General features: G+C 46.1%; 2 protein-coding genes across 2 annotated transcripts in view; one reads left to right on the plus strand and one right to left on the minus strand.

Moving 5' to 3' along the window:
- The window catches only part of LOC309807977 (uncharacterized protein), a gene marked incomplete at its 5' end in the record, with an annotated part of 300,370 nt that overhangs the window by 53,150 nt on the left and 228,017 nt on the right, over positions 1 to 19,203 (plus strand). The window lies entirely within an intron of this gene.
- On the minus strand, positions 10,483 to 16,806 carry LOC309807980 (speedy protein E4-like; the record flags this gene model as incomplete). The annotated part of the gene is made up of 6 exons (XM_082627989.1): positions 10,483 to 12,587; positions 12,748 to 12,916; positions 14,432 to 14,517; positions 15,002 to 15,060; positions 15,866 to 16,177; positions 16,698 to 16,806. 6 exons carry the CDS (start codon positions 16,804 to 16,806, stop codon positions 12,327 to 12,329), a joined length of 996 nt encoding a protein of 331 aa, XP_082484115.1. The 3' UTR covers positions 10,483 to 12,326.

A 19,203-nucleotide genomic window follows, 5' to 3' on the forward strand; every position in this document is an offset into this window, starting at 1 on the left:
GGGAAAATAGAAACTGGACAGTAGCTGGGGTAGGAGCTGAGGTCCGGGGAGGATGTTGTGTTGTGTTGTGTTGTGTTGTGTTGTGATGGGAGAAATAACAGTGGGAATGATCCAGTAGATGCGTGTGGGGGAGGGGAGAGCTGCTGCCCGTGGTCCTGGAGTGGGGAGGGGATGGCTGAGCAGGGTTGCAGGTGGGGAAGCCCTCCGTAGGCTTCTCTGTTCTCAGGGAAGCAGCTCCTCAGCTGAGGGTGAGGGTGAGGTTGGGGGTTTGAGGGGAGAGCAGAGCTCTGGGGCCCAGCTCCGTCGTGACCATCAGCACACAGTGCGTCCAGCTGGGAAGACTGCACTTGCCTCCCTGCCTGAAAAGCCATCTCCTTTCTTAAATGTGGGAGTAATTACTCTTTGGGGAGCCTGTGTAATTACATGGGTGCTTCTCGGCTCCAAGCGAATTGAGTGCCAGTTCTGGCCACGGACATTTTCTTTTCTGCTGATGGAAGGGTCCCCAGAGGAAGTGTCCTGCTTGCCTGGCTCTTGGCCTCGAGGACCCTTCACACCATCTAGTGTTGTGTCTTTTATCTTTGACATAAGCATCAAATGTCTTCAGTTTCTGCATGTGATCTTAAGACGCAATTCCCTGCTTCCAGGAGCTTCTGTTCTCCTCGGGAAAGGCACTTCACAGACGTAATTACAGGAGAGGACGGGAATCCTGCCCGTCGATACGTAGGGAACTCCAGAGTGCTGACAAAGCAGAGCCTGCTTTTATTTATTTATTTATTCATTCATTTTAATTTTTTATTTGTTTACTATTTAACTTATTCAGTTTCAGCTGCGTTGGGTCTCTGTTGCTGCGCGCGGGCTTTGTTCTCTAGTTGCGGCGAGCGGGCGCTACTCTTCGTGGCGGTGTGTGGGCTTCTCATTGCGGTGGCTTCTCTTATTGTGGAGCATGGCTTCTAGGCATGTGGGCTTCAGTAGTTGCGGGTCACGGGCTCAGTAGTTGTGGCATGCAGGCTCTAGAGCGCAGGCTCAGTAGTTGTGGCGCACGAGCTTAGTTGCTCTGCAGCATGTGGCATCTTCCCGGACCAGTGTTAGAACCCGTGTGCCCACCATTGGCAGGCGGATTCTTAACCAGTGTGCCACCAGGGAAGTCCGAGAGCCTGGTTTGAAATGCATTGTCAGAGCACGTGGCTCAGTGACTCGGGGAAGGGGGACGGCCCTGAAGTGACCAGGACTTGGGTAGCTGCAGAGGTTGGCGAGGCTCTCAGAGCAGCGTGAGGTGGACTGGATGAGGCTCCTGAGGTGCTGGTAAGGACCTCCTTCCTTAGGATGTGGGCCTCCCGTCAGGAAGAGCGGGACGTGAAGGCAGGCAGACCCTGAGTTTGACTGAAGAGCCTCCCCTCTGTGCTGGTTTTGGTTTCTTCCTGTGGAGAAACTGAAACCTTGTAATTGGGACAGTGAGTCATCTGATCAAAAGATGTCATGTGTAGAGACTGTGGACGGCATGAAACGCGGGGTGGGGTGCGGTGGGTCAAGTCAGGGGGACTCTGGGCTCCAGCGCGATGCCCGACAGGAAGGGGCGAGGCCGCGGCGTGTTCCCGCTCATCCTAGGCCCCGGTAAGCAGTATGGACGTTCCCTTGGGGTTTTTCTGAATCGTGAATGAGGTTGAGAGTATTTTCACGTGCTTAGAAGCCGTTTCTTCTTTTTAATTGGTAGACAGTCTTTAGAGCAGTTTTAGGGTTATAGGAGAACCAGAATCGAGCAGACCGCACTTTCCTATACCCGTCCCTCTGGGTTCCCTCCCTTGGTAACATCTCTGGCCTGTGTGGCGCGTCATCTCAGTGATGGCTTGGCACTGACACCTAATTCTCCCCTGGAGTCTGTAGTTTATATCAAGGCTCACTCTCTGTGTCCTACTGTTCAGGTTTGGACAGGTGTGATGACCTGCAGCCACCACTGCAGTGTCACCCAGAACCATTTCACTGCCCGAAACATCCCTGGGGGCCACCTGTTCACCCGCCCAGTGCCCCCAAGCCCCCGACAGCTGCTGGTCTTGTTACTGTCTGTGTATTTTTGCCCTTTCGAGAATGTCACGTAGTTGGAGTCCTTCATTCTGTGGTCTTTTCAGACTGGTGTCTTTCTGTTTTTCAATGAAGGGCCTGTTCATGTCCACTGCCCGTCTTCCTGCCCCAATACTGTCTTGTTTTGTTTTGTTTTGTTTTCCTTGTCTTATTGGCTTTCAGAGTCATCTTAAATGTTTCCAAATTTTTCCAGTTGGGGTCCTGTTAGTAAACATTGTTTTCCAAGGTTTATTGTCATTTTCCTGTATTTTCCCGCATTGCTATATAATTCATTACTTTTTTTTACTTTGAGAGGTTGAATACCATGCATTTCAAAAGTTTCTCAAAATCAGCACATTTGTGTGGATAAGATTCCTAGTTGAAGAGCGCCCTCCTTGTTCAGTACTGGGGTGCAGCTTCTTTGCGGGGGGAGGAATGCATCGGTCTCGTGGTTCCCTTTCTGTTGGGTCTCAGTTCCCCTTTCTGGTTCTGGGCACTGCATCAGCCACTCTCCTGGGATAGGCCAGGCAGGTGGGGTCCTCACTTCCTGGCTCCAGAAGTTGTGTGTGTGTGAGAACACCTTTGTTTTTCCCTGAGGAGCAAGAGGACTCTCTTGGTTGGGGAGCGGCGTCCTAGGACTGCGGCCCTTGGGCCCCCACTGTTCTGTGTCATTTGGGCCCCAGCCATGCATGGGAGGTCTCTGACACAGGGACGCAGCTGTTAAAGTCCTCTTGGGGTTGTGTCATTTACAATCCTCTGAGGAATACTCCTTTTCTTTAATGAAATTCCAGTGCTTAAGCTTTCTAGCCACTCATGAAAGGAATCTCAGAAAGGAAAGGAGACCGGTCCTCTCTGCCCCCAAGCAGGGGAGTGAGCCGACACTGTTAACCTAACAGTGAGAAAGTGGCTTGTGGGAAATGTGTAACCAGTTCTGAGTTCTGTGATTACAAGGCTGTCTGTGGAATCTTACTGTACCAAGGGGTCTTTTAAGACACATACATCATGGGTTGTTCCCTTGTGTTTTGTGTTACTTTCTGCTGTATAACAAAGTGAATCAGTTGTATGTATACCTGTATCCCCATATCCCCTCCATCTTGCGTCTCCCTCCCACCCTCCCTTTCCCACCCCTCTAGGTGGACACAGAGCACTGAGCTGATCTCCCTGTGCTATGCGGCTGCTTCCCACTAGCTATTGGTTTTACATTTGGTAGTGTACATGTGTCCATGCCACTGTCTCGCTTCGTCCCAGCTTACCCTTCCCCCTCCCCGTGTCCTCAAGTGAATTCTCTATGTCTGCGTCTTTATTCCTGTCCTGCCACTAGGTTCATCAGAACCACTTTTTTTTTCCTTTGGTTTCCATCTCGCTTCGTCCCAGCTTACCCTTCCCCCTCCCCGTGTCCTCAAGTGCATTCTCTACGTCTGCATCTTTATTCCTGTCCTGCCACTAGGTTCATCAGAACCACTTTTTTTCCTTTGGATTCCATAAATATGTGTTAGCATACGGTATTTGTTTATCTCTTTCTGAGTTACTTCAGTCTGTTTCACAGACTCTAGGTCCATCCACCTCACTACAAATTGTTCAATTTCGTTTGTTTTTATGGCTCAGTCAAATTCCGTGGTATATATGTGCCCCATCTTCTTTATCCATTCGTCTGTCAGTGGACGCTTAAGTTGCTTCCATGTCCTGGCTATTGTAAATAGTGCTGCAGCGAACATTGTGGTACGTGTCTCTTTTTGAATTATGGACTTCTCAGCGTATATGCCCAGGAGTGGCATTGCTGGATCATATGGTAGTTCTATTGTTAGTTGGGTTTTTTTGGTATAAATTTATGTATTTTTATCTATTCATTATTTTTGGCTGTGTTGGGTCTTTGTTGCTGTACGCGGGCTTTCTCTAATTGCAGCGAGCAGGTGCTTCAGTGTTGTGGTGCGCGGGCTTCTCATTGCGGTGGCTTCTCTTGTTGTGGAGCGCGGGCTCTAGGCATGCGGGCTTCAGTAGTTATGGCATGCGGGCTCAGTGGGTGTGTCTCGCGGGCTCTAGAGTGCAGACTCAGTAGTTGTGGCACACGGGCTTAGTTGCCCTGCGGCATGTGGGATCTTCCCGGACCAGGGCTCGAACCCATGTCCCATGCATTGGGAGGAGGATTGTTAAACACTGCACCACCAGGGAAGCCCTATTTTCAGTTTTTTAAGGAACCTCCATACTGTTCTCCGTAGTGGCTGTATCAATGTACATTCCCACCAACAGTGCAGGGGGAGGGTTCCCTTTTCTCCACACCCTCTCCAGCATTTATTGTTTGTAGATTTTTTGGTGATGGCCATGCTGAGTGGTGTGAGCTGATACCTCACCGTAGTTGTGATTTGCCTTTCTCTAATGGTTAGTGTCATTGAGCATCCTTTCATGTGTTTGTTGGCAATCTTATATCTTCTTTGGAGAAATGTCCATTTAGGTCTTGTGTCCACTTTTGGATTGAGTTGTTTGTTTTTTTGATATTGAGCTGCGTGAGCCGCTTGCATATTTTGGAGATTAATCCTTTGTCAGTTGCTTCATTTACAACTATTTTCTCCCACTCTGAGAGTTGTTTTTTTGTCTTGTTTATGGTTTCCTTTCCTGTGGAAAAGCTTTTAAGTTTGAATAGGTCCCATTTGTTTATTTTTGTTTTTAATTCCATTTCTCTAAGAGGTGGGTCAAAAAGGATCTTGCTGTGATTTATGTCATAGAGTGTTCTGCCTGTGTTTTCCTCTATGAGTTAGACAGTGTCTGGCCTTACCTTTAGGTCTTCAATCCATTTTGAGTTTATTTTTGTGTATGGTGTTAGGTAGTGTTCTCATTTCATTCTTTCACAGGTAGCTGTCCAGTTTTCCCAGCGCCACTTATTGAAGAGGCTGTCTTTTCTCCATTGTATATTCTTGCCTCCTTCATCAAAGCTAAGGTGACCATATGTGCGTGGGCTTATCTCTGGGCTTTCTATCCTGTTCCATTGATCTATATTTCTCTTCCCCAAAGTATATTTCAATAAAGGTATGTACATTGTTTGTTTAGACACAAGGCTGTCGCACACTTAACAGACTACAGGATAGTGTAAACAGAAGCTTTTCATGCACGGGTACACCAGAAATTTCATGTGACTCGCTTTATGGCGGTATTGGCTTCATTGCAGTGTTCTGGAACTGAAGCTGCAGTGTCTCTGAGCTGGGCCTGTATACTCAGAAATGGGATTGCTGGATCATATGGAAATTTTATTTAAAAGATTTTGAGAAAACTCCATACTGTTTTCCACAGTGCCTGCACAATGTTACATTCCTGCGTACAATATGCAAGGGTTACGATTTCTCTACCACCTTGACAACTCTCATCTTTAAAAAAAAAAAAATTGTAGGCATTCTAACAGATGTGAGGTAGTATCTCATGATGATTTTGATTTGCATTTCCCAGATGATTAGTGACGTTGAGCACCTTTTCATGTACCTGGTGCTGTGTTACGTCTTTCTAACGCACATACACACACACAGAGGGATAGAAGGAACCTTTTGGAAGTGATGAGTATATTACCGTGATGGTGGTGATGGTATCACAGGTGTGTGCATATGTCCAAACTCATCAAGTTATATACATTAAACATGGGCTAGATTTTGTATATCAGTTCTACGTAAATAAAGCTGTAAAAGCCCAGCAACAAGTGGTGTATTTCATGAGCCAGTGAAGCCCAGGTACATCTTGTCTCCTCTCCCAGGGGTGAACCCAAGCAGCCTTTGAACTTGGCTCACTTTCTGTTTCTTTAGTTTCCCCTTCTATTACTTTTGTGTTTCTCCTTTGTTTTCAGATTCCAGCGAAGTGGTTCCCCATTGGTGGCAGCAGTGGTTCTGAGTTTGGCTCTGTCGTTTGAAGACTTGATGGTCTCTAAAGGGATGAAGTTTCTACAGAACTAATCTCAGTTAGGTGAGAGGTAACAGAGGATCTAGTTTGTTAGTCTTTTCTTAGTCTTTTCTGTTTGTCTATTTGTCTACTTTGACAAGCTCAAATCAGTGAAGAATCTCTTGCCCAATGGGATGAGAACGGCTCTTTAATATCTAGACTGGTGAGTGTTTATTCCTGACCCAAGTCTAAGACTTAAAACTGCAGGTAAAAGTTCCATTTCTCTGTATGTCTGTGTGTCTGTAATTCAAAGAGGTCTTTACCTCTGACAGTGCGAGTATGTAATGTTTTCCTACTTCTGGATCTATTAAAGTAGATTGTAGAGTCTGTTAAATTAAAGGGTTTCTGTCCTGATTGGCTTACAAAGATACAAATGTGCTTATAAAAATTATATATCCCTAAAATTCTCAGAGAGAAAGGAATTAGAACTTCTAATACTTTAAATGTGCTAGAAAAATATTCTTATTGAAATCAAGTCAGGGAATTCTCCAGCGGTCCAGTGGTTAGGACTCGGTGCTTTCACTGCCAGGGTCCAGGTTCAGTCCCTGGTCAGGAACCTAAGATCCAGCAAGCCCCTCGGTGCAGCCAAAAAAAAAAAAAAAAATCAACTCAGAAATTTAAAGACTTCAAGTTTACATAATTTAGGTAAATCTTTGACACATGAAGCTAGTTTAATATTTTTGGTTTAATAAAAAGTTATTCGTATCTTATTTATCAGTATTAGGCATACATTTAAAACAATTCTACTTGGGTGTGTTCTTCCTAAATTTATATAGGTGTGCCCATCAACTAAGCTCATATTACTTCTACTTAATGTTTAAGGTTATGAAAAATGTAAGTTTGTGTTTAACCACATTTAGTTTTTATTCTGACAGACTTTCTTTCAACAGTAACTATGTTTTCTACTGTGTTAGCTTGTCGATAAATTCCCAGATCTTCAGTTTACGTAAACCCTTGAACTGATACTAAATTGTGTTACTTACTGGATAATCATTGGATACCGAGGTCATTTGTAAGCAAGACAGAAACCTGAGGCATTGATTACTAAGCATAATCTCAAGTTATATGCTCTTGCTGCATATGTTTACTTGTTACCTAGAGGCTCTGTCTGTGGGTGTGTTAATGAATGTGTTTGTCTCTGCCACTTGAATAAGTTGTGTAAGGGATGTTTGTGGCTGTGTAAAGTTGTGTTATGTGTGTTCATGAGCTCTGCTAGCCTGAAATGCTGATGTGTGATGGGCAGTTGTCGATCATTCACTCCTAGTTTTCTTTGTGAAATGGAAGTAACTTTGGTTCCAAGTTAGTATTAATATACTATGAATGAGACTTGACCCATAGTGATGTTATCGGCTGGAACAGAACTCAGGTTCAGCTGCTCATCGCTCAGAAGTCAGTGTTCCAGAGACAAAGGTTGGTGGAAGAAGAAAGATGCTTTATTCAGGAAGCTGGCAACCTGGGAAGATGGTGGGCTAGTGTCCCCAATACCATCTCCCAGTTGCCAATGAGAGGGAAAAGGGGTTGATAGGGAAAAGACGGGAAGTCTCTGGGCTGTGCCGGTGGGGGCTCCGTGCAGAGTAGCACAGTCAGCTCTGACCATCCTCTTGAAATTGGTCATGCAGCGGTGTGGTCAGTGTCATGTTGATTGTTTCAGGCACAGTTAATCTTCAATTCCAGTGTTGGTTTGTTCCCATTTCCTTGAGGCCAGTTCCTGGAATTGTGTAAGCCATCGGTTCAGGTCTGCTCAAGATGGAGCAGCTTGTGTCATAGCTCCAGTCTGGTCATCATACAGTTAGCTTTCTCCTCTTGTAGTGGTTTTAGTATCTGCAAAACAAGTTAGGAATGTGTGTCTGACACTGTTACTTATGTCCTTCGGGAGGAACTAAAGATTCTGTGACTGCTGTTGTCCTAATCAGTAACTGCTTGAACCTGTTCTTTGGTGACTCAGGGGAGGCCTGGGAGACTGCAGCTATTTTACAAACAAGAGGCAGGGGACATGGAAGGGCCCTGCATGGTCCTGCTTGGTTCCAGCAACCGAGAGGTACAACTTTGTATGCAAGATAATGCGATGTAGTTTTGTTTATTAACAGGAACAAAAATAGTTTGGTCCTAAAGTAAAATGACTGATTGTTCCAGCACCGGAAAGAGGATAGTGAAGGACACAACCTGAATGAGTATAGAAAGTTGTAGGAGACGGGTAGAAAGGGAATTTTATTTGTCTGAGCCGAAGGCAGCTCAGTTTTGATGTTTATTCCAGAGATTTTCAAAAAAGAGCTTATGGTTCTCTTAGTAGCAAATATTATATTGATGCAAAGCTGGAGTTTGGTTTTCTCTCTGTACAAATGATAAATTTTTTTCATGGAGTATTGGTCTCTTTAATAAGTGGTTGGAAAAGTTGTTCTCTAAATCTGCCTAAACAGCAGAGATTCTGTATCTCACTGGAAGAGGTTTCTGCACCTAGTTCTGAATTCATCCGGCCTTATTATTTTTTTGAAAATGAATGCACAGGGACTTCCCTGGTGGCTCCTTGGTGAAGAATCCGCCCGCCAGTGCAGGGCACACTGGTTCAAGCCCTGGTCCGGGAAGGTCCCACGTGCTTTTAGAAACTAGAGCACGGAAAGACTAAGGTCATGTGAAATTTGAAACGCTAAATATTGTCATAGTGTTAAGCAGTTTGAAGATTGTTGGAAGAAATTATTTGTCATTCATTCAAGCAATAAACATTTGATGAATACTTGCAAAACATAAAAAACCTCTAGAGCCCATGAGCCACAACTACTGGAATCGACGTGCCTAGATCCCATGCTCCGGAACAAGAGAAGCCACCGCATGGAGACGCCGACGCACCGCAATGAAGAGTCGCCCCCTCTCCACTGCAACTAGAGAAAGCCCACGTGCAACAAGGAAGACCCAACGCAGACAAAAATAAATAAATATATAAATAAATGTATTGGGGGAAAAAAAGAAAGAAAATAAATGCACAACAAAATTTCTGCATTTCTGAGAAAGTTAAGCTTCCTTAAAACTGTGTTCCTTTTGGTCTGGTTTTTTTTTTTTTTTAAAGTCTACTGTCAGGAACTCCCTGGCACTTCAGCGGTTAGGATTCTGTGCTTCCACTGCTAGAGGCCTGTTTTCGATCCCTGATCAGGGCACTAAGATCCTGCAAGCTGCGTGGCGAGGCCGAAAAAACAGCCAAGACAAAATAATCATCTCTTGGCTGTTAAACAAAGTCAAGGACCTTTAGTTCCTCCTCAAGGGCTATTGGGTAATATTCTGAGCCACGTCCTTGGAGCTGTTTGGCAGAGACTGAAACCCCCAGCAGGTGGAAGAAGTTAACTGCATGTTGCCCACAAGCACGTAGACCCCAGACCAGTTGGAACCAGAAGGCTGATGATGTTGAGTCCCCGTTACCTCACCACTGACCAATCAGAAGAATGACCGTGAGCTGATCACGCACCCTGTAACCCTCTCTTCAACATGTAACCCCTTTCTCTTTTCCCTGTATAGTCCTCAAGCAAAACTTCAGGAGGGGAGAGTTGGTTCTTCGGGACATGAGTCCACCTCTCTTCTGGACTGCCGGCTTCCTCAATAAAGCTATCTTTCCTTTTACCCAAGAGTTGTCTCTCAGTATTGGAGTCCTGAATGATGCAAGACCTGCCTTATCTTCTGTAGTTTTCTCTACATGAAAAATAATTGAGGACTATTTTTCAGAGTTAAGAAATGTGGTTGGATAATCACAACGCCATTAAGCAACACCTCGTTGGACAGCAAAGAGGCGAAGCCGACTGCTAATGACCACACACATCCTGACTGTGAGAAGACTTTCATCTTTATTGTAGTTCCCCAAAAGCTGCATCGCACGGTACTCTTGAACAATCTAAAATAACATACAAACATGCTGAGGCAAGTTAAAAAATTAGGACTGAATTCCCACAATTCAATAATGAGAACTAAAAAAATACAAATTTATGCTTACAAGAATTGGGAGGAAATACCCACTATGCTATAAGTAGAATGGAAATATGATGTAATAGATAAAATCAACAATCTCTCTTGAAAATGTGAGTAAAACTGTATATATGTGTAAATATACAACAGCTACAGTTCTCATCACAAAAGTTTGTAGTAATAAGATGTTTCAAAATGAAGACTATTTCAAAACTATTTAAAATAAATATATAGATATAAAATATAAAAATACAATAATTTTATAGGTGACATTTTCAAAATAAGCCAGTGAAACTTAAGTCATGAGTCATGACCCTGTGGCTGTAATTATATATATATATATATTTTTTCTAATTATATATTTTAATGTTATTCCCTCCTATTCTGAGCCGCTACACTCCACCTTCAAATGCTTCTAGACTGGGGCAAACAAGTGTATAAAAAATGGGACCTCCAATGTTCGTCTCAGGGGAGATGGAAATGAAATGATCTGAAAATTGAGGTGGTGCCTTCCAAAAGGGTGGAATCTGAATAAACCCTGTTTTCTTATTGTCCTGCCACAGACTCCTAGAAGCACACCCCGCTCCTAGGAGTATAACACGAAAACTGGCCTCCGCTCATTCTAGAAGATGCTGGCTTCTTCTCGCTGATCTGCACAAGAGGCTTCTCCCTTCCTTCTTCACGGCTGTCGTCAGTGTCCGGATTGACCTCTTGTTGAACATCCTCATCTCTCCTGGGCTCTGTGATCTGGAAGTAAGAGAAGGAGCAAGGATGTCAGATTTCAAAGTGGCAACTGTCCAGATATAAAGGTTTTCACATTCTTAGTCAATTCTAACCAGAATTGAGACTCATTTATGACTGGAGTTTTATCTCAAATTCTCCATTCTGAACCCCAGTCCTGAACCATTCATTGTTTTCAAGTGCGATTCTTGGACTTTGGTGACCCTGACTCCAAAAACTACTGAATGCACCCAAGGTCAGGCCCAGTAATCTGCTTTATAGCCCAGACTCCAGGTGATTCTGCTCAGGGAGCTGGCATTTGGAGAATGCTGCTTTAGTCTTAACTCACCTTGGTCCTTTGGCACCACTTAAATTCTGAACTTGGAAGCACACTACAGACATCACTGACAAGTCAACATCGTGGACCAGGAGACCTGAGGCCGGATCCCTAACCCTAACCCTGCATCCTAATGTCTATGTTATTATTAAGTTTTCATTTATTTACTTATTTTCTTTCTTTTATTTTTGGCTGCATTGGGTCTCTGTTGCTGTGTGTGGGCTTTCTCTAGTTGTGGTGAGCGAGGACTACTCTCCGTTGCTTCTCCTGACGGCTTCTCTTGTTGCGGAGCACGGGCTCTAGGCGCACAGGCTGAGTAGTTGCGGCTTGCGGGCTCTAGAACGCAGGCTCAGTAGTTGTGGCTCGCGGGCTCTAGAGCGCAGGCGCAGTAGTTGTGGCACACGGGCTTAGTTGCTCCGCGGCATGTGGGGTCTTCCCGGACCAGCGCTCAAACCTGTGTGCCCTGCATTGGCAGGCGGTTTCTTAACCACTGTGCCAACAGGGAAGTCCCTGGATCCTAATGTTTAAATAATACTCAGCCCTAAACTTGGTTAGTGTTATGTGCTGAATGTTTGTGTCCCCCAAAATTCTTATGTTGAAATCTTAAAATCTTAACCCCTAAGATGCTGGTATTAGGAGGTGGGGTCTTTGGGAGGTTATTAGGTCATGGGGTAGAGCCCTCATGAATGAGATTATTGCCCTTGTAAAAGAGACCGTGCTGTGTTGTTTCTAAGCAACGCGGTCTGTAGTAGGGCAGGTTGAATGGACGAAGACAGCTAGTTTGCAAGATTTAAACCAAATGTTTGCTCAATCCTCTGCCCGCATCTAGAACTCTAATGTGTCAATTGTAATAAGCCATGCTGAAGATGGCATTCCTTAACCTTCAGTCGTTGTGATAAACCCCCTTGACCATAAACGTGAGGGGGAAAAGGTGAATTGTACTAGAGGAATCATTGGTCCAGAAGTGGTGAGTCAGGGGGAATAAAGAGTCACAGGTGATCTGGCCATAGGCAATTTGAAAGTAAATTTGGAGGAATATAAAGCTAGTCATAATTCATCTTTTCTTATTGAACGTGTGGGCTGTTCTATCTAATATCCTGTTTGTAGACATGTACTTTGTTGTAGATAAATGCTAGAACCCATAACCCTGAGGGATGTAAGGCCAAAAATGAATGAAAAAGAGAAACTGGAAACACAGTATATGGAAAAGAATCACCATCTCGTCAAAGCTGTTATTTGGACCCAATTGCTTTGGGTGAAATAACTTCAGTGAGACCCATGCGTCTGGGACAAACTGGTTTCCCCGAGGTCTGGTGCCCACGGGCCTCGCGGTGCTGGTGTCTGTGTGTGGCTGTCAGTCCGTGGCTGGCGCAGAGTCGGCACGTGGCTGTGTGCCTGGCTGGCCCCCTTCACAGCGTGAGAGGTGATGTGGGTCCAGCAGTGGGATTCCTCCGATTTCCTCAGTAGACAACACGTCATTCCACCCGCACCTTTGCGCACGCAGACCTACCTTTGCGCAGGCCGATGACCTCAGGCCTGCGTGGTCCTGGGGCCTCTGGGGCAAGAGGGCGCGATCTCTTCCCCACACCCAGAGCTCTGGATCAAAAGCCTGGATCTGGAAAGACAAACAGCCCCTGGCAATGAGGATGCCGCTGCCTCCCGTTGCCCCGCCTCCGGTTCTTTCTCGTCTGTCCCCAAGTCCCAAACCGAGTCCCCCATGATCCCCACCTCCTCTCCGTCCCTCCCCCTCCCCGAGACCGCCACAGCCCACCCACCTGCTCGCACTCTTGCCAAGTGACCCATGTCTTCCAGCCCATGGAACGGATGAACTGGGAACGCAGTTTGTGGAACAAGGCATGCTGCGAGCCGTTCTTTCCATAGAGGAACGAAACGATGGCCTGCTTGGGGGCCTGGTTGTTCTCTTCCATGTCGCTGGCCACATAGCTGGGGAAAGACATCAGGTCGCTGTCATCAGGACAGGAAGGGCCTCCACTTGAGATCAGCTTCCCAGAAAAGAGGCAGGCTGAGCATCCTCACACGACCCACCCAGCCCTGCCCAGCGTCACCGGGAGCCGCCCAGTCATCAAGGAGCCACTGCCAGGCAGGACCTTTGGAAGGGTGCCTCTCACACCTTGATGATGAGGACACGATCCAAACCCCCCGTTCCCTTCAACTTGTTTTATGTGCACACACCTCTCTTCCTATGTTGTAGGTACATGTACAGTTCCTGAGGGCAGGAGCTGATCTGATCTGTTTCTGCATTCATCCCTCTCCTAGCAAATGACACATTTAGGGCTTGGTTCATATTGATGCATGAATTCAACAGCCTTTTGTGAATCTCTGTTCCCACCACCTCATATTCCCCAGCATGTAGGGTGTACTTTATAAGGTTTGTTAGATGAATGAATGAATGAATGAATGAATGAACATTTTATCTCATGGCCAAATGCAATACTGATTACCTAGAAGTCTCACAGTAACAAACATTTGCCCAATGAAAAGAATTGTGCTGAGTGTTTTGGGAATGCATTGACATTTTGACGAGACCTGCCTTCCACATGGTGTCTAGTCTAGTGGGACCGGGGAAGGGGGGAGATAAGAAATGACTATAATGCAAAGCATCCCATTATAATACAATTTGAACTAAAGTGCCTCTGGGATGCAGAAGTTAGGGAGGTCGGGCATCGTGAAGGTTTTGGTGTTTGAACCCACTTTAAGGATAAGGTCGTTTTCTTCAGATCAATGTATGGCAAAGATACCTGGATAGAAAGCTCAATAGAAACTTAGAGGGCAGGGTATTTGGAAGGAGCAGTGAAACACAGGAATAAAGTATCAGGACGGTGTGCTGGAGATTGCAGAGAGAGTTAAATCCCAACGCAGAACTCTGGCCTTGATTTGGCATGTCATTAGCCAATGCAATTGTGTGAAGCGGTCAGACCTGTGTTTTGGAAGGATGTTCAGGCAAATAGAGCCAACTGGCTTGGGAGACTTGGAAGAAACATCAGTGGGGAGCATTTGACACCAAATCCGCGCTATGTGATACGGGCCCCGATTGTGGCATTTGTCGTGGGAATGCAGAAACGGAAGATAATCACACTTGGTGCTGATGTCGGAAGACCCGAGACCGGAGAATTCGAACCGGAAACGTCTCAAGTCTGTTACTCGGGGGCAGGATGGTGTCAGTTCTTTCTTCCTCTCCTCTTAGGAAAGTTTCGCGTTTTGCTTTGTTTCTTTCAGTGTTTTAATTGACATTAGGGTAGTTTGTTTTGACAATGAATGCTATAAAAAACAGAACATGGTTTGAAAAAGAAACCACGGTACCGTAATCCTGTCATTTTCACACCTAGAGTCAGTACAAAGGGGTTTAAAAAAATAGATGAAAGGTCAGAGCCCCACGTCTCTCCCTCTGCCCTCCCAGGGTGTTGAATATTGATGGCGGGGATGGAGCAAGGTACTCACAGAGCTATGAAGAAATGGATTCTCTGGAATTGCCAGGAGAGGAGCCCAGCCCGGCTGACATACGCTATCACCATCGACAGGAGATACTGATGGAAAGAGGGGAAAAAACGTAGGAGAGAGGTCACATCCTGGAAGAGGAGAAAGAGTGGGAGGGAGAAGGGAGCAGGGGACGAGGAATGGGTGGTGCCACTTGGAGGAGAGACCCCCGTGTGGGGTGAGCCTGATTGTTTGGGGAAGGGGAGAGGACAGAAGGTCAGAGTTGGCGGCGCTCCAAGGATGGGAGGCTTTGGGATTGAGGGCATGGACTTAGGGCCGCGGGCACAGGACGGTGTTCGATGAACCGGAGCCAAGGCGAGTCCCCAGGAGCTGAGAGGAGAGGGGACTTAGGCAGCAACCACCAAAGGGGCACTCCTGGGGCTCAGATCCCAGAGGGGACCTCGAGGCCCCTGGAGGGAAGTGTTGACAAGGCATGAGGTTAGGAGGGGAGTGGAAACGTGGGTGTAGAAAGCACCCAGCGCGCCCACCTAGAACAGGCGCTGGAGCAGGAATCCATCTCAGTGGGTGACTTACCTTGTCAGATACTTCCAGGTTTTTGTCCCAGGCGAGGAATTTCTTAACGACGGGATCCTCTGTGAAAAAAGGGCAGATGTTGCCAGTGGGAACAGGGCTGTCGTGGGAGCATTCCAGAGCCAAGAGGGTGAACCGCGCCCCCCTGGGGAAATGCCAAGATGTGGCCCAGGGTGAAGCTGACGGAAAGAGGGGAGGGAAGACCATTCACTGTGGGAGGAAAGGGGGTGACTCCCCTTCTGGGGGGGCCGAGTGACAGGGAGTGATGCCCCTTCATCATGCATTCACGTACCTGCAGAGGGCATCAAGATACTCTCAGCCCATGTCTCAATTGACAGTCATGTCAGGGGGTGAAGATGGCTTGTCAGCCCCTCCTCCCCCCACCCCGAACATGCCAGTAAGATTCAAAAGGCCAGTAAGAGCTAGAGTCTCGGGTACAGTTGAAACCAAGCGAACCTAATCCTGTATCATTTCTAAATCTAACCTAGTCTTGTATCATTTCTAAGTCTAACCTCATCCTGTATCTTTTATGTGTCCCCCGTATCCTGTATCCGTAGACAGTCCGCCAGGGACGGAGAGCGCACCAAGTAGCAGGGAATTCTTTTCCACTGGGAAAGTGTAGTCATGGGAAGTTTTGGTTTGTTTGTTTTTCAAGTATAGGATTGGAGGTTGCTGGGCAGGGCGGTGGGTCCTTACCAAGCATCCACTTGAAGACCTTGTGGTGCTCAGGCAGCACTGAAGACACCCGCTGTCGCTTCAGCTTCATCTTGAGCCCACTGAATGACTCCATGACCCAGGTGTCGGCCTCGTGGTGCTCAGGCAGCACTGAAGACACCCGCTGTCGCTTCAGCTTCATCTTGAACCCACTCAGCAACTCCACGACCCAGGTGTCGGCCTCGTGGTGCTCAGGCAGCACTGAAGACACCCGCTGTCGCTTCAGCTTCATCTTGAACCCACTCAGCGACTCCACGACCCAGGTGTCGGCCTCGTGGTGCTCAGGCAGCACTGAAGACACCCGCTGTCGCTTCAGCTTCATCTTGAGCCCACTCAGCAACTCCACGACCCAGGTGTCCTGGGCCTCAGCGGCCGTGTTGCCCTCCACCTCCGCTCTGAACGCCACTGACCTCTTCCTCTTACAGCCGGGGCGCTGAGGCGGGGGGCTGCAACCAGCCCAGGGAGCTGACGAAGGAGAAGAGACTACAGTATGACGCTCTCGTCTTGGGAATTCAGCCACTGGTGACCACCCAACCCCACCCCGACTCCGCCTCCCCCCCCCGAAGCACCCCCGTGCTTTCCAGTCTCACAGACCGCTGACCTTGCCCCAAGTCATCTTTCCATCTTTCTCTGTCCACATCTACCTATCCCTCCCCTGACTCTTTTTGTCATTTGTCCAGCTTCCCGTCCTCGAAACTCTTTCTCATGGTAGATAATTTCTCCCACCAGGAATAAAAAAAAAGAACCCTCCCCTTGTTTCCTCTCTCCCCTTCTCTCATCCTTGGATCTCATCTCCTAACCCTGTTTCTCGCTCCCCAGGTGTTCCGTGTCCCCAGCTCCTGTGCTCTCCTCCCTCAATCCCTGGCTTTCTGAATGTCTCCTTTCTTTCATAGGCACCTTATGCAGGTGCTCCTTCCCGACCTCTGTACCCTTTCCTCCTTACTGGTCAAATCTCTGAAATTCCTTCTCATGCCAGCTCCCTCACCTGACGGTCCTGGGCTTTCTTCATAGACAGTCAACTCCAGGGGGTACCCTGAAGAGCTGGACTGGGAATTCAGCTCCTCAGCCTGGGAAGTCGGTTGACGATTGTCCATGATGTCTCCCAGACTCTTCCCTTCCTCGAAGCCTAGACTCTGCTTTGTCCCAACTCTTCTTCTGGACTTGGGCTAAACACAAGTGGTCGTCCCTTCTCCAAGCTGCGGGGCAACTGTCAGTGGAGAGAAGCTCTGGCGAGATTCTGTTGTCTACTACTGCTGCCAAGCACCAAGGAGTCTGGTCCATCCAATCGGGAAGGTCGGAAGCCTCTGATGTCATCATCGGAGTTTGAAGGAAACCAGTTTGAAGGAAAGCACGAGTAACTGTCAGACCTATGCGTGCACTTGTCCCAGAGATCAGGGGTAGATGGTATCTCCTGCCACTGACCCAACCTCTGCCCATCCTCCAAAACCCCCCTCAAGGTATCCGGACCCCTCTTTTTTTTTGTCATAAATGGCAAAATTTTATTCTTTTTTTTTTTTCTTCATCTTTATTTTTAATTTTTTTTTGCTTTATAACAAATTTAATCAGTTATACATATACATATGTTCGCATATCCCCTCCCTTTTGCGTCTCCCTCCCACCCTCCCTATCCCACCCCTCCAGGCAGTCACAAAGCACCGAGCTGATCTCCCTGTGCTATGCGGCTGCTTCCCACTAGCTATCTACCTTACGTTTGGTAGTGTATATATGTCCATGCCGCTCTTTCACTTTGTCACAGCTTACCCTACCCCCTCCCCATATCCTCAAGTCCATTCTCTAGTAGGTCTGTGTCTTTATTCCTGTCTTACCCCTATGTTCTTCATGACATTTTTTTTTCTTAAATTCCATATGTATGTGTCAGCATACAGTATTTGTCTTTCTCTTTCTGACTTACTTCACTCTGTATGACAGGCTCTAGGTCCATCCACCTCATTACAAATAGCTCAATTTCGTTTCTTTTTATGGCTGAGTAATATTCCATTGTATATATGTGCCACATCTTCTTTACCCATTCATCCGATGATGGACACTTAGGTTGTTTCCATCTCCGGGCTATTGTAAATAGGGCTGCTATGAACATTTTGGTACATGTCTCTTTTTGAATTATGGTTTTCTCAGGGTATATGCCCAGTAGTGGGATTGCTGGGTCATATGGTAGTTCTATTTGTAGTTTTTTAAGGAACCTCCATACCGTTCTCCATAGTGGCTGTACCAATTCACATTCCCACCAGCAGTGCAAGAGTGTTCCCTTTTTTCCACACCCTCTCCAGCATTTATTGTTTCTAGATTTTTTGATGATGGCCATTCTGACTGGTGTGAGATGATATCTCATTGTAGTTTTGATTTGTATTTCTCTACTGAGTAAAGATGTTGAGCATCCTTTCATGTGTTTGTTGGCAGTCTGTATATCTTCTGTGGAGAAATGTCTATTTAGGTCTTCTGCCCATTTTTGGATTGGGTTGTTTGTTTTTTTGTTATTGAGCTGCATGAGCTGCTTATGAATTTTGGAGATTAATCCTTTGTCAGTTGCTTCATTTGCAAATATTTTCTCCCATTCTGAGGGTTGTCTTTTGGTCTTGTTTATGGTTTCCTTTGCTGTGCAAAAGCTTTGAAGTTTCATTAGGTCCCATGTGTTTATTTTTGTCTTTATTTCCATTTCTCTAGGAGGTGGGTCCAAAAGGATCTTGCTGTGATTTATGTCATAGAGTGTTCTGCCTGTGTTTTCCTCTAAGAGTTTGATAGTGTCTGGCCTTACATTTAGGTCTTTAATCCATTTTGAGCTTATTTTTGTGTATGGTGTTAGGGAGTGATCGAATCTCATACTTTTACATGTCCCTGTCCAGTTTTCCCAGCACCACTTATTGAAGAGACTGTCCTTTCTCCACTGTACATTCCTGCCTCCTTTATCAAAGATAAGGTGAGCATATGTGCGTGGGTTTATCTCTGGGCTTTCTATCCTGTTCCATTGATCTATCTTTCTGTTTTTGTGCCTGTACCATACTGTCTTGATTACTGTATCTTTGTAGTATAGTCTGAAGTCAGGGAGCCTGATTCCTCCAGCTCCATTTTTCGTTCTCAAGATTGCTTTGGCTATTCGGGGTCTTTTGTGTTTCCATACAAATTGTGAAATTTTTTGTTCTAGTTCTGTGAAAAATGCCAGTGGTAGTTTGATAGGGATTGCATTGAATCTGTAGATTGCTTTGGGTAGTAGAGTCATTTTCACAACGTTGATTCTTCCAATCCAAGAACACGGTACATCTCTCCATCTATTTGTATCATCTTTAATTTCTTTCATCAGTGTCTTATAATTTTCTGCATACAGGTCTTTTGTCTCCTTAGGTAGGTTTATTCCTAGATATTTTATTCTTTTTGTTGCAATGGTAAATGGGAGTGTTTCCTTGATTTCACTTTCAGCTTTTTCATCATGAGTATATAGGAATGCCAGAGATTTCTGTGCATTAATTTTGTATCAT

The sequence above is a fragment of the Mesoplodon mirus genome, assembly GCF_964341445.2.
Source record: "Mesoplodon mirus genome assembly, chromosome: 7".
In the NCBI taxonomy this organism is placed as follows: Eukaryota; Metazoa; Chordata; class Mammalia; order Artiodactyla; family Ziphiidae; genus Mesoplodon; species Mesoplodon mirus.